At 39.1% G+C, this 26114-nt stretch overlaps 1 protein-coding gene across 1 annotated transcript in view; it reads left to right on the plus strand.

Annotated features, from left to right (window-relative positions):
- Positions 1-26114, plus strand: part of LOC150079103 (AP-1 complex subunit gamma-1-like) — a 650293-nt gene that overhangs the window by 489937 nt on the left and 134242 nt on the right. The window contains 1 exon segment of the mRNA XM_090383609.1: positions 17753-17857. Coding sequence (XP_090239735.1) covers positions 17753-17857 — 105 coding nt within the window.

The following is a 26114-nucleotide window of genomic DNA, read 5'->3' on the forward strand; positions in this document are numbered from 1 at the left end:
ATTTTTGTTTTAAATTTTATTGAATTAAATTGGAATCATGACTCTGACCAGAGCAGCAAAGCAAAAGGCTCAAGCTAATGGGAGTGCTCTGGTTCAGGGGAGAACTGAGGGGGGCAGTTGCCCTCTGAATCACAGTCTATTAAAATGCACTGTTTGCTTGATGTTTGCGGAGCAGTCGGGTACAGGACATGATACTGCCATGGGGGATGTCTTTGTGTGTGCACGATGTAAGGAGTGCAAGGAAATCAGGCGACAACTCAGCGTTGTTATGGGCCTTTATGAGACCTTGAAGGACAGGGTAGATGCCCTCGAAGGAAATAAATTGAGGGGCCCATCAAGCTCTCAGCTGCCCACATCAACGCCAGAGCTTGCACTTGGTCATCAGGCAACACAGGGGCAGCCCCCTAGGCAGAATGCGCTGGTCCCACAGGAACTAGTAGTTGTTGGTGACTCTATTGTCAGGGAAACGGGGAACATGCTTTGTAAAAAGGATAGGTGGAATAGGACCAGGGTATGTCTGCCAGGGGCAAAGGTTGATGACGTTGTAGAGCGGATATCATCTTTTAAGGGCACAAAAGGTGATATAGTTGTACACGTTGGCACTAATGATATTAAGAGTAGGAGACCGGCGGAATTACTTAGCAAGTACAGGTCACTGTTGAAAAAAAGCCGTGAATTAGGGTTGAACTTGAAAGTGTCTGCAATTCTGCCCAGACTCGATAGGAGGGAATATATGATGAGAGCCTTGTCGATCAATTCGGCCCTGGAGGGATTGTGCAAGGCTCAAGGGGTAGAATTTTTTTCCGCCTGGACTGTACTTGTTAACAGGAGAGATTGCTTCTACAGGGATGGGATACACTTAAATAGAAAGGGTGCAAGAATTTTTGCTGATGCTGTCGAGGCAGTGTTAGGTGGGTCGGAAAACTGCTAGTTGGGGGGGGGATACAAGGACTAATAGATTAACAGTAGCCACTGGCAGAGGTGGAAGTGATTCTTGCACTGCTTCTATTCAAATGAGCAGAAGTCTGAAAAACAAGATGCAGGATATTTCAGAGACTGCTGGTAGTCATTGCGTTACAAGTAAACACATGGGTTGTGTTAGGGTAGCTAAGAATAGAAACAGGTGCATGTATACCTGCGTGTACACCAATGCTAGGAGTTTGGTAAATAAATTTGATGAATTTGAGGTATTGCTCAAAACATCAAAGGCAGATATTGTTGGGATATCAGAGACGTGTTGTCACACAGATATAAGTAATGCGGAACTGGAATTTGGGGAATACAATGTTTATAGAAAGGATAGACAGGACAGGAGGGGAGGAGGGGTTATGCTATTAATTAAGAAACACATAAAGTCAAAGGAAGTAAAGCCAGTTGACATCGATGGACAGGGCAGTGTCGAGTCAGTTTGGTGTGACATAAGCATAGGGAAATCAAAATTGAGAGTAGGAGTGTGCTATAGGCCTAACGACTCTGATGAGTATAATAATATATTGTACAGGGAAATAGAGTGGGCCAGTAAATCAGAGAGTCTTATAATGGGGGATTTTAATTTCCCAGATATTGACTGGAATTTGTGGGTTGGTCACTCGCACACTAGCAAGGCTTTTGTGGATTTATTGGATGATTGTTTTCTACATCAGCATGTTCGTGAGGCAACAAGAGGGAGCAATACTCTTGATCTGATTATCAGTAGTGATTCTTCATGCATTAAGAACCTGCAGATAAATGAACCACTAGGTGGCAGTGATCACAGTGTGTTGAAGTGGGATTTACTCAAGGAGGTAACTACCATCAGAGGTAAAGGGAAGGGTTTTTGTTTTCGTAAAGGCGACTATGATGGTCTGAGACAGTATTTAAATTCTATACAGTGGAACCAACTGATGATGTTACCAACAGCAAACTCAAAATGGGAAGCATTCAAGGAACTAATCTTGGTGGCTACCAGGCTTTACATACCAACTAAGAAATATTGTTCAAGGTTTAGGCCTAAATGGTTGTCAGATGGACTAATGAGACATGTGGCAGAGAAGAAAAATGCATGGGATACATACAAATTAATGGGTGACATGGAAGCCTATGATAGATATAAGTTGGTCTGTAACCAAGTCACAAAGGAGATTAGGCAGGCAAAGGCAGACTACGAAAAATCCTTGGCAAAGGATGCAAAGAAAAACAGAAAAAAAAAAGGAGTTCTTTACATACTTGAACTCGAGAAGGAAAGGGATGAATCAGATTGGTCCACTGGATATTGATGGTTCAACAGTTGAGGATCCTGCTCAGGTGGCTAACAATCTAAACGAGTATTTTGCATCTACATTCACGCATGAGGAGTTATTCAGGAAGGAGAATGATGTAGGTAAAGTAAACATTGGCAGTGAGCTGGATGATTTTGTAATAACTGAGAGGAAAGTGGAGGAGAGATTGTTGAGGATAAACATAAAAAAGGCACCTGGGGTGGATGGGATCTATCCAGTTATATTAAAGGAGGCAGCAAAGGAAGTATGCAAACCCCTAGCCATAATTATGAGAGCTTCTTTGGACTCAGGGGAGGTACCCATAGACTGGAGATGTGCAAATGTAACCCCAATTCACAAAGGAGGATCAAAGGCTGACACAAGTAATTATAGACCTGTTAGTTTAACTTCTGTTCCAGGTAAATTAATGGAGGCACTGGTTAAAGAAGCACTGCAGGATCATCTAGACAAGAATTCAGTTATAGCTCAGACGCAGCATGGTTTTGTTAAGGGCAGGTCTTGCCTGACCAATTTGATTGGATACTATGATGTAGTCACAAAAGAACTGGATGCAGGGAATAACTTTGATATTATATATTTGGATCTTAGAAAGGCTTTTTATACTGTTGCACATGGAAGACTGCTGCACAAATTGGAGCAGTGTGGCATTGGAGGCAAATTGCTGCTATGGATAAGGGGATGGTTGAGTGGCAGAAGACAGAGAGTGGTAATCAATGGACACTGCTCAACGTGGACTAATGTTATTAGTGGAGTTCCTCAGGGTTCAGTGTTGGGTCCGTTGTTGTTTTCGGTGTTTATTAATGATATTGATGATGGGATATCAAGTTTAATGTCTAAGTTTGCAGATGATACAAAGCTTGGCAGGGTCGTTAAGGACACTACTGACGCTATGCTGCTGCAACAGGATCTGGAAAGGTTGAACAGATGGGCTGAGAGGTGGCAAATGAAGTTTAACATTGACAAATGTAAAGTACTACATATGGGTAACAGTAACCCCAGAGCAATGTATCAACTCTGCGGTACCACACTGACAGTGGTGGAGAATGAAAAGGACCTGGGGGTAATTGTGCAGGCAGATATGAAGTTCTCTGAGCAGTGCAGACGAGCTGCAAGAGTAGCTCATGGTGTCTTGTCAATGATATACAGGAATTTTTCTAGCAGGGATAAGGAGGTGATTATTCCCTTGTATAAGGCAATGGTTAGGCCACATCTTGAGTACTGTATACAGGTCTGGAGGCCTCATTTCAAGAAGGATGTAGAGCTGCTGGAACGGGTACAGAGAAGGGCAACAAGATTAGTAAATGGAACAAAGGGTTGCTCTTACGAAGAAAGGCTTAAGTTTTGCAAATTACAGAGTCTGGAGACTAGGCACCGGCGAGGTGATCTGATAGAGGTGTATAAGGCTTTGAATGGTTTGAGCATGCTCAATGCCAATGGGATTCTTCATCTTTCTCAGAATAATCACCTCAGAGGGCATAAATTCAAATTGAGGAAGGACGGATGTCGGATAGATGTGCGGAAATTTGCCTTTGGCCAGCGGGTGGTTGGTTGGTGGAACCGACTTCCTTCACTTGTTGTTGAAGTTGATAGCCTAAACAAATTTAAAGCTCAACTGGACAGGTATTTCGAACGAACGGAGGGGTGAAATGGGAGAGGGTTTTTTTTTTTTTTTTTTGGCTGCTGCTGAATAAGCTTGCTTTCTTGCATCATATGCCTCTACTAATGCTAATGCTAAAATCCTATTAAATTTTTTTCTTGGTAATTCTTAGTAAGCCCAACATTATTTAAACTTTCCATAACTGAAAAACATATTGTCTCTGCATCTTGTTTTACCAATTTAACTAGTTCAACGAAAATAGTTGGTGATGTAACTGAATCCTCAACTTTTAAGAAAAGTATAATAACTGGTTTACAGGATATCATTGAAGCTTTGTAATAATCAAACGTATTTTCCAATTATTTTCAATAATTTTATTAAATATTTCTTTTTTAATTTCCTTTGCAATGAAATCAACTACTCTCACAGCAGTTTTACGAGAATGTAATCCTATTCCCATGTCTAATCCATTTTTAATTTGCTCTTCTATCTAATCGTCTATGTCTGAAAACAGTTTACATCTTTTTGCCAGGCTGTAAACTGTATTAAATACTTTACAGGTAGCACTTAAATATTTTTTATTCATCATATCTATTACTTTTGTTATTGAATCCTGCTCACATTGTTTTAAGTTCTCTTTAGAAATGTTATGAGCTTTTGATGAAAAATGTTCTTTCATTTTTTTCCTTAGAGAAGCTTGTTGTACCTCTTCATTTTTCCCTGATGCCTCAATCTGAAAACATTTCCATTCTTTTGACACATGAACACTTTTCTCTTTTATAAAGTCATATTTTGCACAATACTCGCAACCTAACTTTTTGTTAAAAATTACCAGTCCATCATATTTTTCTTTAAAATTGTTATATTGTTGCACTGTCCAGCATTCAGGAAGATTATTTTCAATTTTGGAGTTGTTATCGTTTTTTATTTCAATAATTGACATGCTGCTTTCTTCAAGTTGGAGTAGTCGTGCTTGTGGCTGTTTTGTACCATCCAAAGCCAATTCTGATACAACAAATTCTGATTTTTGTTTCTTATTGAAAAAATCTGTCCAACTCTGTTGCCTTTTCATCTTTCTCTACTGCAAAAAATTTTAAAAATGTTTTATTTTAATATATTATAGAGCAGGTGCAGTATGTGCCTACATATTTGAATATTTTTACTGGTTCTGTCCACGTGTAGTCATATCATAAACTTTTATAAACAAAGCACTGTGCTTATACTATTGATAAACATCAGTCAGAACATGCATTTTCTTCATTTTAATGATACTAAACGAAAATTTCTTGCTGAATTAATAAATGGCATAGGCTATGCAGATTAAATATGATAGAATAATGTGTACGACAAACCTGTTTGTCATGGGAAAGTTGTGATAAAAACGTCTTAATTATCGTGTGCACACTGGCATAAGGATTCCAACGTGGAAGAACATTCTTCCAAGTTCCACGGCTTCGGAAATGAGTGATAAGATAACCCTTGAAATCTATATTTCTACTGGTTTGTTGTTTTCCAGCTTCCTATTGTTTTTATTGATCGAAGAACACCAATGCACTCATAATATCTCATGTGAATTTAGGGCATAACACAAAGCTGAAACAAATGACAGTGTGTCAGCCCCTGTTGTTTGCCACTTTTTCTCTTTACGTTATATGTTTGTTTACTTAAGTAACAAATGCAAGGGAATAAAAATGTAGTATTTCATCAAAGGTATAATGAGTTTTATGAAATGAATAAATAAATATTACAAGCATAGTTCCGTCTAATTTTTTCACCTATGGATAGAATGAACATTACTAGGGGCATTTGGAATATGCTGTTGCATAGATGAATGGTAAAAAAGAGTAAGGAATGTAAATTTGTGATTTCCACATTGGGTGACTGCCCAGGCATCCACCTTAGAGAGAACCCTGATCACAAGTGCCATTTTAACAACCAGTTTGCTGAACTCAACAAAAAATTAGGTATCGGTTCTGCCAAACCGGTGCGAACCAGCTGAATCCCACCACTGGCTGAAGGCAAACTTCCGCACATCTATTCTATAACTGTCTTTCTTCAATTTGAATTTATGCTCCCTCAGGTTCTTAATCTGAGCAAGCAAAAGTATTCCATCAGCATTGAGCATGCTCAAATGATTCAAGGCATTATACACCTCAATCAGATCACCTCGCAGGTGAATAGTCTCCAGTTAGAGTCTTAAGTTCCACAACTTGCATAACTTAAGCCTCTCTTGGTAGGAGCACCCCTTTGCTCCTTTCACCAATCTGTTGAAGTCATACTACTTATTGCAGTGATGACAGCGACGGATAAGGAAGGATAAGGAGATGCAAGGATAAGGAAATATAAAAATATGGGAATTTAAGATATTTTAAAGCAATAAAACAGAAAACTTTCCTACTAGAAAGATAAATTTCCTTTTTATTACTGAGTTCAAAACTGACATTCATTTTTCTCGATCATATAGTTTTTCACAAAAAGTTAATCTTTTTTTATTTTTGAATAAATATTCAAAATAAGAGGGGGGAAAACGTTTGTGTGTGTGTTGCTCATTTTTTTGTTTTAAAGGAAATTAAAACACTGTTACACCATTTAAAACTCTATCACATTACACCATGTGATAAAGTTTAAAATATTTACTGAATCACCAATTATTTGCACTTAATACTTTGGGAACATTTCAAGACTCAACTGTGAACCCCGTTTTCAAGCCTGAATTCTCAAGAGAGAGACCATCGCCAAAGTATTAAGCTCAAATGATGCAATTCACAACTGTATCACTAATGATATTAAGAATAGGAGACCAGCAGAATTATTTAACAAGTACAAGACAATGCTGAAAAAAAGCCATGAGTTAGGGTTGAATTTGAAAGTGTCTGCAATTCTGCCCAAACAAACAAACAATAGGAGGGAGTATATGATGAGAGCCTTCTCGATCAATTCTGCCCTGGAGAGATTGTGCAAGGCTCAAAGGATAGAATTTTTCTCAGCTTGGTCTGTGCTTGTTAACAGAAGAGACTGCTTCTGCGAAGTGGGATACACTTAAATAGAAAGGGTGCAAGAATATTTGCTGATGCTATCGAGGCAGAGTTAGGTGGGTCGAAAAACTGCTAGCTTGGGTGGATACACGGACTAATAGATTAACAGTAGCTGCTGGCAGAGGTAAAAGTGATTCTTGCACTACTTCTATCAAAATGCAATTGAGCAGCAGCCTGGAAACCAAGGCAATGGGAATTTCCAGGACTGCTGGGAGTCATAGTGGAACAAGTAAATGCATGGGCTGTGTTAGGGTAACTAAGAATGGAAGAGTAGAAACAGGTGCATGAACACCAATGCTTTTTTTCTTTTTTTTTTTTTTTTTTTTTTTGTTAGTTGTTGGCGCATCGGGTTCCGAGGCCATATTGAACCCCCCAAGGTTTTTGCATTTTTCTACCCTGATCCAAGCCCGAGGCGGGATTCAAACCCACAACCTTTGGGTTGACAGGCAGGCACTTTACCCACCTGGCTAGTCTGGTCGGAAACACCAGTGCTAGGAGTATAGTTAATAAATTCGATGAGCTTCAAGTGCTAGTCAAGACATCAAAGATAGATATTGTTGGGGTATCAGAGACATGGTGTCACACAGACATAAGCAGTGCAGAACTGGAATTTGGGGAGTACAATGTGTACAGAAAGGATAGACAGGACAGGAAGGGAGGAGGGGTTATGCTGTTAGTTAAGAAACACATAAAATCTAAGAAGTGCATCCAATTGATGTGGGTGGACAATGCAATGTTGAGTCTGTTTGATGTGACATAAGCACTGGGAAAGGAAAAATGAGAGTAGGTGTGTGTTATAGACCTAATGAATCTGATGAGTATAATGAGCAATTGTGCAGAGAAATAGTGGGCCAGTAAATTAGAGGCGCCTCCGTAGCCAGGTGGGAAGGAGCAGCAGTGCGTTGCACACGCTTCTTGATTAGACTGGGGTTCGAGCCCGTCACCACCAAATACAGAGGATGCAGAACGGTCAGTGAATGACCACTGCATATCCCGGAGCAATATGGCCTTAGTTGCTAATGCACCTAAAAATCAAATAACTAACTAACTAACCAGTACATAAGAGTGTCTTATAATGGGGGGATTTTAATTTCCCGGATATTGACTGGAATTTGTGGGTTGGTCACTCACACACTAGCAAGGCTTTTGTGGATTTATTGGATTTACAGATTTTGCGGATTTACGGGAGGCAACTAGAAGGAGTAATACTCTTGATCTGATTATCAGTAGTGATTTGGAAGAACATCACAGAGCAAGTCCGGAACCCTGCGGCACCTACAGCAGCATACTGGTTGCGTGGCCAACCGCCTCCCCCAGCTGCCAGCTAAGGACCAAAGAAGAAGAAGAAGTGATTTTTCATGCATCAAGAATCTGCAGATAAAGGAACCACTATGTGGCAGGGATCACAGTGTGCTGAAGTGGGAATTACTCAAAGAGGTAACCACCATCAAAGGTAAAGGGAAGGGTTTTTGCTTTCGTAAAGGTGACTACAGTGGTCTGAGACCGTATTTAAATTCTATACGGTGGAACCAACTGGTGAAGTTACCAACAGCAAATTCAAAATGGGAAGCATTCAAAGAATTAATTTTGGAAGCTATTAGGCTTTTCATATCAACAAAGAAATATCGTTCAAGATTTAGGCCTAAATGGATGTCAGATGAACTAATTAGACATGTGAAAGAGAAGAAAAATGCATGGAATACATATAAATTAACATGTGACACAGAAGCCTATGATAGATATAAGCTGGTCTGTAACCAAGTTACAAAGGAGGTTAGGCAGGCGAAGGCAGATTACGAGAAACATTTGGCAAAGGATGCAAAGGAAAACCGCAAAGAGTTCTTTATTTATATAAACTCTAGAAGGAAGGGGAAAAATCTGATTGGTCCATTTGATATCGATGGTTCAACTGTTGATGATCGTACTCAGGTAGCTAACAAACTAAATGAATATTTTGCATCGACATTCACCCATGAGGAGTTATTCAGGGAGGGGAATGCCAGAGGTGTATTCAACTCTGGCAGTAAGCTAGATAATCTTGTAATAACTGAGAATAAAGTGGAGGAGAAATTGTTGAAGCGAAACACAAGAAAGGCACCTGGGGGTGGGTGGAATCCAGTTATATTAAAGGAGGCAACAAAGGAAGTAAGCAAACCCTTAGCCATAATTAGAGTTCTGAGTCCAAAGAAGCTCCAAAGAGAGAGCTTCTTTGGGCGCTCTCTTTGGAGCTTCTTTGGGCTCAGGAGAGGTACCCATGGACTGGCAGACATACCTTGGTCCTATTTCAATCTGTCCTTTTTACAAAGCATATTTTCTGTTTCTCTCACAATCACTGACTAATAGCGCCTCCTGTTGGACCAGAACACTCTGCCATGGAAGATCTTGATGTGTCTTAAATTGAATGAATGTAGTCTCCAACATTGTGCTGGATGACTCAAGGCTTGAATTGTACTTCCTTTTAATTTTTTTTGAAGGCATCAATCTGTTCCTCAACTCCACATATAAGCCCATCAGAATGCTGACTTGGCATCCAGGATATTTATTTCAATGATATAATACTTTGTTTTAAATTATGGTAAGCAATCGGATGTATAAAAATGACTTTTATGCTTTGTCTTTGATCGACTTTCTTCTGCAGTATTTCTCTATTGTTATTATACATATATTTACATATTAGCATTTGCATCAGTAGAGACATATGATGCAAGAAAGCAAGATTATGCAGCATATCAGCCAAAAAAAAAAAAACACTCCGATTTCACCCCTCCATTCTCCAAATGCATATCCAGATCAGCCTTAATTTATTTAGGCAATCAGCTTCCACAACAAAAGATGGAAGCCTGTTCCACCTATCAAATACCCGCTGGCTAAAGGCAAATTCCCACACATCTATTCTACAACTATCTTTCTTCAATTTGAGACCGTGCCCCCCACAGGTTCTTAGTCTGAGCAAGAGGAAGAATCCCATCAGCATTCAGCTTGCTCAACCCATTCAAGGCCTGATACACCTCAGTCAGATCACCTTGCAGGTGCCTACTCTCCATGTGCTGCAATTTTCAGAATTTAAGCCTTTCTTGGTAAGTGCACCCCTTTGTTCCCCTCACCAATCCCCTCACCTTGTTGCCCTTCTTTGTACTCGTTCTAGCAACTCTACATCTTTCCTAAATTGAATCCTCCAGACCTGTGCACAGTACTCTAGATGTGGCCTGACCATTGCCTTATATTACAGGATAATCACCTCCCTGTCCCTGCTAGCAAAATTCCTATATATCATTGACAAGACTCCATGATCTGCCCTGACAGCCCGTCTGCACTGCTCAGCGAACTTCATATTTGACTTCACAATTACCCCCAGGTCTTTTTCACTTTCCACTTCCCTGAGTGCAGTACCAAACAGTTGGTATGTTTCTCTACGGTTATTGCCGTATGCAGTACTTTGCATTTGTCAATGTTAAACTTCAGTTGCCACTTCTCAGCCCATTTGCCCAAATTATCTAGATCAAGTCAGAGTAGCATACTGTCTTTACTGTCGTTAACAATCCTGCCAACCTTTGTATCATCTGCAGACTTGGACATTAAACCTGATATACCTTCATCAATATCATTTATAAATATACAAAACAATGTGGCCAACATCGAACCCTAGGAAACTCAACTAATAACATTTGTCCACAAAGAGCTGTGTCCATTGATTACCACTCTCTGTCATCTCCCACTCAACCATCCCTTTATCCATTTTAGCAACTTACCCTTAATGCCATACCGCTTCAGTTTGTACAGCAGTCTTCCATGTGCAACAGTATTAAAAGCTTTACTGAAATCCAAGAATATGATATCAAAATTATTTTTGGCATTCATTTCCTTTGTGACCACATCATAGTATCCAATCAAATTAGTCAGATAAGACCTCCCTTTAACAAACCCATGCTGTGTCTGAACTATTACTGCAGTCTTCTCTAGATGATCCTGCAATGCTTCTTTAACCAGTGATTACATTATTATCCCCAGAACACAAGTTAAACTTAGTGGTCTGCATTTACTTGTGTCACCTTTTGAACTGCCTTTGTGAATTGCTGATACATTTGCACACCTCCAGTCCATGGTAACCTTCCCAGAGTTCAAGGAAGCTCTCATAATTATTGGTAAGAGTTTGCTTATTTCCTTTGCTGCTTCCTTTAATATAACTAGATAGATCCCATCTGCCCCAGGTGCCTTCCTTAAATTTAACTTCAACAGTTTCTCCTCCACTTTGCCCTCAGTTATTACAAAATCACTTAGCTTCCTGATAGAGTTTGATAAACTTCTAGCACTCCCCTTATTGAATAACTCCTCGTGGGAATGTAGATGCAAAATACTCATTCAGTTTATCAGCTACCTGAGCATGATCATCAATAGTCAACCCATCTATGTTAAGTGGTCCAATCTGATTCATCCCTTTCCTTCTAGAGTTTACATAAGTAAAGAACTCTTTGCTGTTTTTCTTTGCATCCTTTGCCAAAGATTTCTTGTAATCTGCTTTTGCCTGCCTAACCTCCTTTGTGACTTGATTACAGATTAGTTTATACCTGCCATAGACTTCTGTGTCTCCTGATCCTTTATATGCATCCCATACATACTTCTTCTCTGCCACAATCCTCATTAATTCATCTGACATCCACTGTTGAGTCAGTTTGGTGTGACATAAGCACTGCGAAAGCAAAAATAACAGTAGGAGTGTGTTATAGGCCTAATGACTCAAATGAGTACAATGAACAATTGTACAGAGAAATAGAATGGGCTAGTAAATCGGAATGTCTTATAATGCGGGATTATAACTTCCCAGATATTGACTGGAACTTGTGGGTTGGGCACTCACACACTAGTCAGACTTTTGTGGATTTATTGGATGATTGTTTTCTGCAGCAGCATGTTCGAGAGGCAACCAGAGAAAGTAATACTCTTGATCTGGTTATCAGCAGTGATCATTCATGTATTAGGAATTTGCAGATAAAAGAACCACTAGGTGGCAGTGATCACAGTGTACTGACGTGGGATTTACTTAAAGATTTAATTACCATCAGGGGTAAAGGAAAGGGTTTTTGCTTCCGTAAAGGCGAGTACAGTGGTCTCCGACAGTTTTTAAATTCTGTACAGTGGGATCAACTGACGATGTTACCAACAGTAAATTCTAAGTGGGAAGCATTCAAGGAATTAATCGTGGATGCTACTAAAAGTTTCATACCTATTAACAAATATTGTTCAAGGTTTAGGTTTTGGTTATCAAATGAACTAATGAGACTCGTAACAGAGAAGAAAAATGCATTGGATACATATAAATTATCAAGCGACTCAGAAGCCTATGGCAGATATAAGTTAATCTGTAATCAGCTCACAAAGGAGGTTCAGCAGGTGAAGGCAGATTACGAGAAATTCTTGGCAAAAGATGCTAAGAAAAACAGCAAGGATTTCTTTACTTATATAAACTCTAAAAGGAAGGGGATGAATCTGATTGGTCCACTTGACATCGATGGTTCGACTGTTGATGATCCTGCTCAGATAGCAAACAAACTGAATGAGTATTTTGCATCTACATTCACACATGAGGAATTATTAAGGTTTGAAAATGGCAGAAGGTTATCAAATTGTAGCAGGATACTTAATGATTTTGTAATAACTGAGAGCAAAGTGGAAGAGAAACTGTTGAAGTTAAACGTAAGAAAAGCACCTGGGGTGGATGGGATCTATCCAGTTATATTAAAGGAGGCGGCAAAGCAACTAAGCAAACCCTTAGCCATAATTATGAGAGCATCCTTGGACTCGGGGGAGGTTCCCACAGACTGGAGATGTGCAAATGTATCCCCAATTCACAAAGGGGGATCAAAAGGTGACACGAATATTTACAGACCGGTTAGTTTAACTTCTCTTCCGGGTAAAATAATAGAGTCGCTGTTTAAAAATGCATTGCAGGATCATCTAGACAAGACTGCAGCAATAGTTCAGACACAGCATGGGTTTGTTAAGGGAAAGTCTTGTCTGACAAATTTAATAGGATATTATGATGTGGTTACAAAGGAACTGGATGCAAAAAATAATTTTGATATCATATATTTGGATTTCAGGAAAGCTTTTGACACTGTTGCACATGGAAGACTATTGTACAAATTGGAGCAGAATGGTATTAAGGGTAAGTTGCTACAATGGATAAAAGGATGGTTAAGTGCGAGAAGACAGAGGGTGGTAATAAATGGGTGCTGCTCTTCTTGGACTAATGTTATTAGTGGAGTTCTACAGGGTTCGGTGTTGGGTCCACTGTTGTTTTGTATACTTATCAATGATATTGATGAAGGTATATCAGGCTTAGTGTCGAAGTTTGCAGATGATACAAAGATTGGCAGGGTTGTTAATGACAGTAATGGCAGTGTGCTACTGCAACAGGATCTAGATAATTTGGGCAGATGGGCTAAGAAGTGTCAACTGAAGTTTAACCTTGACAAATGCAAAGTACTGCATATGGGTAGAAGTAACCCCAGAGAAACGTACCAACTGTGTGGTACTACACTTAAGGTGGTAGAAAATGAAAAAGGCCTAGGAGTAATTGTGCAGTCAGATATGAAGTTTTCTGAGCAATGCAGACAGGCTGCCAGGGCAGGTCATGGGGTTTTGTCAATGATATATAGGAATTTTGCTAGCAGGGAAAAGGAGGTGATTATCCCTCCGTATAAGGCAATGGTCGGGCCACGCCTTGAGTACTGCATACAGGTCTGGATCCCTCATTTTAGGAAGGATGTAGATTTACTTGAGCGTGTACAGAGAAGGGCAACAAGATTGGTGAGGGGAATGAAGGGATCCTCTTATCAAGAGAGGCTTAAGTTCTGCAAATTGCAGTGGCTGGAGACTAGGCACCTGCGTGGTGATCTGATTGAGGTGTATAAGGCCATCAATGGGTTGAGCACGCTGAATTCTGATGGGATCCTTCCACTTGTTCAGATTACGAACCTAAGGGGGCATAAATTCAAATTAAGAAAAGACAGATGTAGAATAGATGTGTGGAAATTTGCCTTTAGCCAGCGGGTGGTTAATTGCTGGAACAAACTTCCATCTGTTGTGGAAGTTGATAGGTTGAATAAATTTAAGGAGGAACTGGACAGGCATTTGGAGGGAATGGTGTGATTTTTTTTTTTTTTTTTTTTTGGCTGATGCCGCATAAGCTCATACATTTGCTTTCTTGCATCACATGCCACTACTACTACTATTAGGCGTAAATCTTGAACAGTATTTCTTAATTGGAATGAAAAGCCTAGTAGCCTCCAAAATTAAGTCCCTGAAGGCTTCTCATTTAGATATAACATTGGTAACATTATCAGTTGACTCCACTGTACAGAATTTAAAAACTGTCCGAGACCTCTGTAGTCACCTTTACGAAAGTAAAAGCCCTTCCCTTTAGCCTTGATTGTAGTTACATCTTTAAGTAATTCCCACATCGGTACATTTTGATCACTGTCACCCAGTGACTTAATTCTTAATGCATGAATAAGCACTGCTGATAATCAAATCAAGAGTATTATTCCCTGTGGCTGCCTCTTGGACATGTTGCTGTAGAAAAACAGTCATCCAATAAATCCATAAAAGTCTTGCTAGGTGCAAGTGATCAATTCACAAGTTCCAGTCAATATCTGGAAAGTTAAAATCTCCCATTATAAGGCATTCTGGCCCACTCTATTTCTCTGTACAATTTCTCATTATACTCCTCAGATTAATTAGGCCTCTAAGCCACACTTCCTCTCATTTTTCCTTTCCCAGTTCTTATTTCGCACCAAACAGACTCAACACCGCATTGTTCACCAACATCAATTGGATGCACTTCCTTAGATTTTGTGTTTCTTAACTAATAGCATAACCCCTTCTCCCTTCCTATCCTGTCTATGCTTTCTGTACACATTGTACTCCCCAAATTCCAATTCTGCACTGCTTATAACTGTTTGACACCATACCTCTTATATCCCAACAATATCTGCCTTTGATGTCTTGAGAAGCACTTCAAGCTCAACAAATTTATTAAATATACTCCTAGCATTGGTGTACATGCAAGTATATATGCACCTGTTCCTACTCTTGGGAAAATTAATGGAGGCATTGGTTAAAGAAGCACTGCAAGATCATCTAGACAAGACTTCAGTTTTAGCTCGCACACAGCCCGGCAACCCAAAGGTCGCGGGTTCGATTCCCGCCTCGGGCTTGGATCAAAGTACTGCAAAAACCTTGGGAGGTGCAATATGGCCACAGAAGCCGATGCGCCAACAACTACCAAATCAAAAAAAAAAAAAAAAAAAAAAAAAAGCAATCGCACACAGCATGGTTTTGTTAAGGGAAAGTCTTGCCTGACCAGTTTGATTGGATACTATGATATGGTCACAAAGGAACTGAATGCAGGGAATAACTTTGATATCATATATTTGGATCTTAGAAAGACTTTTGATGCTGTTGCACATGGAAGACTGGTGAACCAATTGGAGCAGTGTGGCATTGGAAGGAAATTGCTGCTATGGATAAAGGGAGTTGAGTGGGAGAAGAGAGAGAGTGGTAATCAATGGACATTGCTCATTGTGGACTAATGTTATCAGTGGGGTCCCTCAGGGTTCAATGTTGGGTCCATTGTTGTTTTCTGTATTTATAAATGATATTGATGATGGTATATCAAGCTTAATGTCAAGTTTGCAGATGATATGAAGGTTGGCAGGATTGTTAAGGACACTAATGACAGTACGCTGCTGCAATAGGATCTAGAAAAGTTGAGCAGATGGGCTGAGAGGTGGCAAATGAAGATTAACATTGACAAATGTAAAGTACTACATATGGGAAGCAGTAACCCCAGAGTGACATATCAACTCCATGGTACTACGCTGACAGTGGTAGGGAACGAAAAGGACCTGGGGTTAATTGTGCAGTCAGATATGAGGTTTTCTGAGCAGTGAAGATGGTCTGCAAGAGTAGCTCATAGTGTCTTGTCAATGATATACAGGAATTTTTCTAGCAGGGATAAGGAGGTGATTATCCCCTTGTATAAGGCAATGGTCAGGCCACACCTTGAGTACTAGATACAGGTCTGGAGGCCTCATTTTAAGAAGGATGTAGAGCTGCTGGAACAAGTACAGAGAAGGGCAACAAGACTAGGGAATGAAACAAAGGTTTGCTCTTACGAAGATAGGCTTAAATTTTGAGACTAGGCACCTACGATGTAATCTGATTGAGGTGTATAAAGCATTGAATGGTTTGAGCATGCTCAGTGCTGATGGGATTTTTCCTCTTGCTCAGAATAATCACCTGAGAGGGCATAAATTCAAATTGAGAAAAGACAGATGTAGGATAGATGTGTGAAAGTTTGCCTTTAGCCAGCAGGTAGTTGGTTGGTGGAACAGACTTCCATCCTTTGTTGTGGAAGTTGATAGCCTAAATAAATTTAAGGCTGAGCTGGACATTTAGAACGAATTGAGGGGTGCAATGGGAGCGTTTTTTTTTTTTTTTTTGACTGATGCTGCACAAGCTTGCTTTCTCATATCATATGCCTCTACTAATGCTAACCTAAGACAGCCAATGTATTTATTTGTTCCACTATGACCCAGCAGTCCTGGAATCCCAACACCAATGCTGTTGGGATTCTTCCTCTTGCTCAGATTACAAACCTGAGGCGGCGTAGATTAAAAATGAGGAAAGATAGTTTTATAATAGAAGTGCAGAAATATTCCTTTTGCCAGCAGGTAGATGATTGCTGGAACAAACTTCCATCTGTTGTTGTGGAAGTTGATCGCTTAAATAAATTCAAGGCAGAACTAGACAAACATTTGGAAAAAATGGATCAGTGAATTTGAAGTGTGTTTTTTTTTTATTTTGGCTGATGCTGTATAAGCTTGCTTTCTTGCATCATATTCGTCTGCTAATGCACCTCCATAGCCAGGTGGGAAGGAGCAGCAGTGCGTAGCACACGCTTCTTGATTAGACCAGGGTTCGAGCCCGTCACCACCAGATATGGAGGATCTGGAAAGGTCAGGAATGCCCACCGCATATCCCTGAGCAATATCACCTTAGTTGCTAATGCTTCTAAAAACCAAAAATAACAATAATAATAATAATCGTCTGCTAATGCTAATGAATTTTAAGCCTATTTTAACCTAAAATAGGCTTGAAATTCAGAGCTGAGACCTGGATAAAAATATAAAGGAATTTATAAAAATTTTAACATTTCTTTTTCAGAAGCAAGACATTTTAGAAAAATAAATGGAACTGATGATGAAAACAGTGGTAGCCCATATTTCAAATGAGGAAATAAGGGATAAAAAGGGGAATGGGCATACAATTATGTATGCCCATCAAACTTCAAAGCAAAAATGAATCATAATGCTTAGAGGCAGACCCCACAGTTAAGGTGGATTGATGATTTTAATTAAGCATTAGAGGAAAAGGATTACTCTGGCTAGGGCTAAAGATCTTATGGGAAATAGAATAGCAAGGAGATTAATAGTCAATGGAAGGTTAAGAGTCAAGGATGACTAATTCATAGTGTCATATGAAACTGTACACCAACTAATATAATAGTATTAGATGATGATGATTTTTTTTTTTTTTTTTGAAAGACATACCAGAGGGGACACTGTATAAAGCTGGAGTGTAATTGGAATGAGAATTATCATTTTGAATGAGATATCCCCTTCTGACAGCTGTAATAAGATAGTCTTATCTAGTGAGTGGTTATTATAAATAAGTGGTTGAAGACTTTATTAATGAATGGCAATTTTTTTTACTAAAATATAGTTGAATGATTTCTTATATCTTTCTGTTTATATGTACTTCTTCTTCATACTTAATATCATTTCATTTATTGTTTTTAGAAGAGTGAAAAAAATTATTGATGTGTTTGGTGGAAATATGAATGTGGAACTTCAACAGCGATCAGTCGAATTTTCAACTTTGTTTTCAAGACATGATAATTTAAGGTATAATTTAAAGAGCTTATAAAACTCTTGAATTTTTATTTTTTAAATTTATTTTTAATTTAATTTAATTTTTATTTATTAAATGTATTAATTAATGGTATTATTATGAAATTCTACAATTTGATTTGCTCCCATTATATCTGTTTATACGTTTCCTAAATATATGGAAAATTGACACTATTATATGCCTACTAGATTACAACATAAAAGGCTTTTCTTTCATCTAAATGTAATATTTCATTTGGCAGGGAAGTATAAATATATATTTTAATACTGTTAAAATATATTAAGAGCACCACACAGTCATTTATGATTGTTTTAATTAATCAAGTAATACTATTGATTACAAACATTTTTACGACTTCCCCTTTTGCAATGAAATTTCAAATGCCTTGAATGGAAATATTCCATTTAAGATATAAAACATTTGAAATAAATAAATAAAAAATATGGGATGGTTGTTGAAATGAAACACAGATTGTAATAGACATTTCAGAGATATACCTGGTTAAAAATGTAGTGTTATGCTGTTGACCAGTGTGTCATCAGGTGAGACATCCTCTGTGTAGAGCTGGTGAAAACAGTATGCCACAGTATCTTTCATCTCATTGCCAGAAATGAAAGTAACAACCTTTGAATGTTTTCTTAAGGGCTGAAGATGTGAAAGCCACAAATCAGTTTCGGGGTTGTAACACTAGGTGTTGCAGCAGTTGAGAACTGCAGCAACAAAGCCAGCTTTAACTACCTGTTTGTTAAAAGGCATGTGAAGCTGTGTATTATGGAACTGCACACTGTGCCATATATGAAGTCACCCTGCTACTTTGTTTCCATTACTTGGTGGTGCCGTATGGCAATTAGTATTAACTGATTGGTCACCCTCTACATTTTCAAAAATTGTAAATGCAACAGTTGGAGAGTTGAATTTAGTGCTTGGTTATTCTGGATAAGTTTTAACATGAAGAATGACATTGAAAATATCCAGTATGTGCAAAAGACACCAACTTAAACTCCAGCTGTTTCATTTGCAAGTTGCCTCATTATTGCCAGAGCTGCGTCTCCATAGCCATGTGGGAAGGAGCAGCAGTGCGTAGCACACGCTTCTTGATTAGACCGGGGTTTGAGCCCGTCACCACCAAATACGGAGGATGCGGAAAGGTCAGGGAATGACCACCGCATATCCTGGAGCAATATGGCCTTAGTTGCTAATGCTCCTAAAAACCAAATAACTAACTGACTAATTGCCAGAGCTTGCACTTCAACGTCAAGCAACACAGCAAATTTCCCCAAGGCAGAATCTGATGGTCCCAAAGGAACGAGTTGTTGTCGGCAACTCTGTTGTCAGGGAAACGGGGAACTTAAGTTCTACAAATTGCAGTGGCTGGAGACTACGCACCTGCGCGGTGATCTCATTGAGGTGTATAAGGCCTTGAATGGGTTGAGCACGCTGAATTCTGATGGGATCCTTCCACTTGTTCAGATTATGACCCTAAGGGGCCATAAATTCAAATTAAGAAAAGACAGATGTAGAATAGATGTGCAGAAATTTGCCTTTTGCCAGCGGGTGGTTAATTGCTGGAACAAACTTCCATCTGTCGTTGTGGAAGTCGATAGGTTGAATAAATTTAAGGAGGAACTGGACAGGCATTTGGAGGGAATGGTGTGATTTTTTTTTTTTTTTTTGGCCTGATGCTGCATAAGCTCATACACTTGCTTTCTTGCATCACATGCCACTACTACTATATTGTGCAAAAAAGGATAGGTGGAAGAGGACCAGAGTATGTCTATCAGGGGCAAAGGTTGATGATGGTGTGCAGCAAATATAATCTTTTAAGTGCACAAAGGGTGTATTGTTGTATATGTTGGCACTAAAGATATTAAGAATAGGAGACTGGCGGAATTTCTTAACAAGTACAGGTCAATGTTGAAAACAAGCCATGAGTTAGGGTTGAATTTGAAAGTGTCTGCAATTTTGCCCAGACACGATAGGAGGGAGTATATGATGAGAGCCTTCTCGATCAATTCGGCCCTGAAGAGATTGTGCAAGGCTCAAAGGGTAGAATTTTTCTCAGCCTGGTCTGTGCTTGTTAACAGGAGAGACTGCTTCTGCAGCGATGGGATACACTTAAATGGAAAGGGTGCAAGAATATTTGCTGATGCTATCGAGGCAGAGTTAGGTGGGTCGGAAAAATGGTAGCTTGCAGGGGGATACATGGATTTAAAGATTAACAGTAGCTACTGGCAGAGGTGAAAGTGATTCTTGTGCTGCTTCTATTGAAATGCAATTGAGCAGCAGCCTGAAAAGCAAAGCAATGGGGATTTCCAGGACTGCTGGGAATCATAGTGGAACAAGTAAATACATGGGCTGTGTTAGGATAACTAAGAGTAGAAACAAATGCATATATACTTCATGTACACCAATGCTAGGAGTATAGTTAATAAATTTGATGAGCTTGAAGTGCTAGTCAAGGCAGATATTGTTGGGATATCAGAGACGTGGTGTCACACAGACATAAGCTGTACAGAATTGGAATTTGGGGAGTACAATGTGTACAGAAAGCATAGATAGGACAGAAAGGGAGGAGGGGTTTGCTGTTAGTTAAGAAACACATAAAATCTGAGGAAGTCCATCCAATTGGCGTTGGTGGACAATGCAATGTCGAGTCTGTTTAGTGTGACATAATCACTGGGAAAGGAAAAATGAGAGTATGTTATAGGCCTAATGCATCTGATGAGTATAATGAGCAATTGTACAGAGAAATAGAGTGGGCCAGTAAATCAACGTGTCTTATAATGGGGGATTTTATATCAACACAATTGCGTGCTGATATTGCTAATTATGTGTCCTTTTCTTTACAACTGGATGAATCTACAGACGTCAGTGATACAGCTCAGTTGCTTATTTTTGTTGGCATGTTTTTTGATTATTCTGCCACTAGAAAGAACTGCTCGGTATGGTTTCATTAAAAGAAAGAACTAGAGGCCTTGATGTCTTTAACTCATTCAAACATTTTAATGAAAAAATTAAATTAAATTACCACTATTTAAGCTCGTATCAGAAACCTGCCCCAATGACGGGGAACCTTAATTGATTCATCGCATTGAGCCAAAAGGATGATGAATTCCCAGATTTTGAGTTACCACTGTATCATCCACCAACAAGTGTTAGCCAGCAAAAGATTAAATATTAAAAGTGTTATGGACATCGCTTTCAAAATCGTGAATTCCATCAGAGGACAATCTCTTCAAAAGAGACTTTTCAAAATGCAACTCGATGAAAAAGAACCAGATCTGATATTACACACAGATGTGATGTGGCTAAGTCAGAGTAAGTTGCTACAGAGATTTCGAAATTTGCTGAATGAAATTAAAAAATTGGTTGATTAAAGGGGAGATGATTATCAGCAGCTACAAGATACGGAGTGGTTGTGTGATCTGGCTTTTTGGCAGATTTTGCCAGTAAATTAAGTGATCTGAATTTGGAATTACAAGGAAAAAATAAAAATGTGGGTGACATGATTAGAATTTCTGTATATAAATATCAATTTTTGGCAATGGCTAAGGATCTCAAAGAAAAAAAAAATCGACCATTTTGCAAATATGCAAGATCATTTGCGAAAATATCACGTTTTTGAATTTAATAGTGAGAATTATGTTTCTGAAATTGAGAATGTTGTGGATGATTTTGAAACCAGAATCAGTGATTTTAAAACGATTGAAGACATTGTTCAATACATTACATATCCATTTAATGTCCACTTAGATATGAAACAAATTTCAGGAAAAATCGTTATGATTTTTCACATGGAGAAAATATTACTTGAAAATGAAATTATTAATTGCGAAAAAATATCTTCCTAAAAGCCAGATCATCAGAAGCAGACTTTTGGAAATATGTTTGCCGAGAAAAGTACACGAATGTAAAAAAAATGCAGTGAACTTTTAAATTCTTGTTTTGGTTCCATATGTCTGTGTGAATCGGCCTTTTCGTATTTGAAACAAACAAAGACAAAGAATCACTGTGCTCTTACGGACTTGCATACGGAAGATTTTTTACGGTTGGCCTTGGGCGCCTCCGTAGCCAGGTGGGAAGGAGCAGCAGTGCGTAGCACACGATTCTTGATTAGACCGGGGCTCGAGCCCGTCACCACCAAATACGAAGATTGCGGAAAGATCAGGGAATGACCACCGCATATCCCGGAGCAATATGGCCTTAGTTGCTAATGCTCATAAAAAAAAAAAAAAAAAAACCAAATAACGGTTGGCCTTATCACAGTATATCTCCGATTTTGAAGGTTTGGCTGATGACATGAAGACACAAACTTGGAATGCATAAATTAAAATTTTAAATACATATAAATTTAAAATAAGAATTTTGAATTGTATTGAATTTTAAAATTTATAAACAACATTTTTCAATATATGTTGATTAACTTTTTTAACCTCATGCAATGAAATTTTTGAGATGGTAGATCACTGCACATTTTGAAAGTAAAAAGTAGATCGCATCACAAATTAAGTTGGCCACCCACTGATATACAGGAATTTTTCTAGCAGGGGTAAAGAGATGATTATCCCCTTGTATAAGACAGTGGTCAGGCCACTTCTTGAGTACTGGCAACCCAAAGGTCGCGGCTTCGATTCTCGCCTTGGGCTTGGATCAAAGTACTGGAAAAACCTTGGAAGGTGCATTATAGCCACAGAAGCCAATGCGCCAACAACTACCAAAAAAAAAAAAAAAAAACCCTTGAGTATTGTACACAGGTCTGGAGGCCTCATTTTAAGAACGATGTATAGCTGTTGGAATGACTACAGAGAAGGGCAACAAGATTAGTGAATGGAACAAGGGGTTGGAACGAAAAAAGGCTTCAGTTTTACAAATTCCAGTGTTTGTAGACTAGGCACCTGCAAGGAGATCTGATAGAGGTGCATAAAGCCTTGAATGGTTTGAGCATGGTGAATGCTGATGAGATTCTTCCTGTTGCTCAGAATAATCGCCTGAGAGGGTATAAATTCAAATTGAAGAAAGACAGTTGTAGGATAGATGTGTGGAAGTTTTCCTTTAGCCAGTGAGTGGGTGATTGCTTGAACAAAATTCCATATGTTGTTGTAAAGGTTGATAGCTTAAACAGATTTAAGGCAGAACTAGACAGAGATTTGGAGCGAGTGTGTGTTTGTGTTTTTTTTTTTTTTTTTTTGACTGATGCTATATAAGCTTCTTTCTTGCATCATGTGCCCATGCTAATGCTATTTTTATTTGAACCCCAGAGGCTCTGCGGTGAAAATTTACAAATAGAAAATACACCCAAAATAATTTATATAAAGACACTACAAGAGAGAGAAAGAGAGATAAAAGTAAGCTATAAAACCAACATTCATTATAAAAACCAAACAAGAAGACCCCCACCACCTAATTCAAAAATTAGCCATCTAGAATGGAACAGATAACAGATGAGGAGTTATTCAATGAGGGGAATGCCAGAAATTTATCAAACTCTAACAGCAAGCTAAGTGATTTTGTAATAACTGAGAGCAAAGTGGAGGAGAAATTGTTGAAGTTAAACATAAGGAAGTTACCTGGGGTGGACGGGATCTATTCAGTTATATTAGCATTAGCATTAGCATTTGATGCAAAAAAGCAAGCTTATGCAGCATCAGCCAAAAAAAAAAAAAAAAAACCCACTTCCACTTCACCCCTCTGTTCGTTCAAAATACCTGTCCAGCTGAGCCTTAAACTTATTTAGGCTATCAACCTCTTATTTAGGCTATCAACTTATTTCCTCAATTTGAATTTATGCCCTCTCAGGTGATTATTCTGAGCTAGAGGAAGAATCCCATCAGCATTGAGCATGTTCAAACCATTCAAGGCTTTATACACCTCTATCAGATCACCGCGCTGGTGCCTAGTCTCCAGACACTGTAATTTGCAAAACTTAAGCCTTTCTTCGTAAGAGCACCCCCTTTGTTCCATTCATTAATCTTGTTGCCCTTCTCTGTACTCGTTCCAGCAGCTCTACATCCGTCTTGAAATGAGGCCTCCAGACCTGTATACAGTACTCTAGGTGTGGCCTGACCATTGCCTTATACAAGGGAATAATCACCTCCTTATCCCTGCTGGAAAAATTCCTGTATATCATTGACAATACTCCATGAGCTACTCTTGCAGCCCATCTGCACTGCTCAGAGAACTTCATATCTGCCTACACAACCACTCCCTTATATAAAATAAAATTTTACAGGCGCATTTTAGCCGCAGTAGCTCTTGCGCCAAGAATCCTTAAATCAAATCAAATCAAATCACAACCACCCCCAAGTCCCTTTCATTCTCTATCACTGTCAGTGTAGTACCACAGAGTTGATACGTTGCTCTGGGGTTGCTGTTTCCAATGTGTAATACTTTACATTTGTCAATGTTAAACTTCATTAGCCACCTCTCAGCCCATCTGCTCAACCTTTCCAGATCCTGTTGCAGCAGCATAGTGTCAGTAGTGTCCTTGACAACCCTGCCAACCTTTGTATCGTCTGCAAACTTGGACATTAAGCTTGATATACCATCATCAATATCATTATAAATACAGAAAACAATAATGGACCCAACACTGAGCCCTGAGGGACTCCGCTAATAACATTAGTCCACGATGAGCAGTGTCCATTGATTACCACTCTCTGTCTTCTCCCCCTCAACCACCCTTTTATCCATAGCAGCAATTTGCCTCCAATGTCACACTGCTCCAATTTGTGTAGCAGTCTTCCATGTGCAACAGTATCAAAAGCCTTTCTAAGATCCAAGTATATAATATCAAAGCTATTCCCTGCATCCAGTTCTTTTGTGACTGCATCATAGTATCCAATCAAATTGGTCAGGCAAGACTTCCCCTTAACAAAACCATGCTGTGTCCGAGCTATAACTGAAGTCTTGTCTAAATGATTCTGCAGTGCTTCTTTAACCAGTGCCTCCATTAATTTTCTGGGAACAGAAGTTAAACTCACAGGTCTATAATTACTTGTGTCAGCCTTTGATCCTCCCTTGTGAATTGGGGTCACATTTGCACATTTCCAGTCTATGGGTACCTCCGCTGAGTCCAAGGAAGGTCTCATAATTATGGCTAAGGGTTTGCTTACTTCCTTTGCTGCCTCCTTTAATATAACTGGATAGATCCCATCCACCCCGGGTGCCTTTCTTGTGTTTATCTTCAACAGTTTCTCCTCCACTTTACTCCCAGTTATTTCAAGATTCTGTAGCTTACTGCTAGAGTTGAATACACCTCTGGCATACCCCTCGCTGAATAATTCCTCATGTGTGAATGTCGATGCAAAATATTCATTTAGTTTGTTAGCTACCTGAGCAGGATCATCAACAGTTGACTCATCAATATCAAGTGGACCAATCTGATTCATCCCCTTCCTTCTAGAGTTTTCATAAGTAAAGAACTCTTTGCTGTTTTTCTTTGCATCCCTTGCCAAGGATTTCTCGTAATCTGCCTTCACCTGCCTAACCTCCTTTATAACTTGGTTGCATATCAACTTGTATCTATCATAGGCTTCTGTGTCATGTGTTAATTTGTAAGTATCCCATGCATTTTTCTTTTCTGCCATATGCCTCATTAGTTCATCTAACATCCATTTTGGCCTAAACCTTGAACAATATTTCTTAGTTGGTATGTAAAGTCTAGAAGCTTCCAAGATAAGTTCTTTGAATGCTTCCCATTTTGAATTTGCTCTTGGTAACATCATCAGTTGGTCCCACTGTATAGAATTTAAATACTTCTCAGTCCATCGTAGTCGCCTTTACGGAAGCAATAACCCTTCCCTTTACCCCTAATGGTAGTTACCTCTTTGAGTAAATCCCACTTCAGCACACAGTGATCACTGCCACCTAGTGGTTCATTCATCTGCAGATTCTTAATGCATGAAGAATCACTGCTGATAATCAAATCAAGAGTATTACTCCCTCTAGTTGCCTCCCGAACATGCTGATGTAGAAAACAATCATCCAATAAATCCACAAAAGCCCTGCTAGTGTGTGAGTGACCAGCCCCCAAATTCCAGTCAATATCTGGGAAATTAAAATCTCCCATTATAAGACTCTCTGATTTACTGGCCCACTTTATTTCCCTGTACAGTTTCTTATTATACTCATCAGAGTCATTAGGCCTATAGCTCACTCCTACTCTCAATTTTGATCTCCCAATACTTATGTCACACCAAACTGACTCAACACTGCACTGTCCAGCGATGTCGACTGGCTTCACTTCCTTGG

This window comes from Mastigoproctus giganteus, chromosome 10, assembly GCF_048544385.1.
Source record: "Mastigoproctus giganteus isolate SK-2022 chromosome 10, ASM4854438v1, whole genome shotgun sequence".
NCBI classification, from domain to species: Eukaryota; Metazoa; Arthropoda; class Arachnida; order Uropygi; family Thelyphonidae; genus Mastigoproctus; species Mastigoproctus giganteus.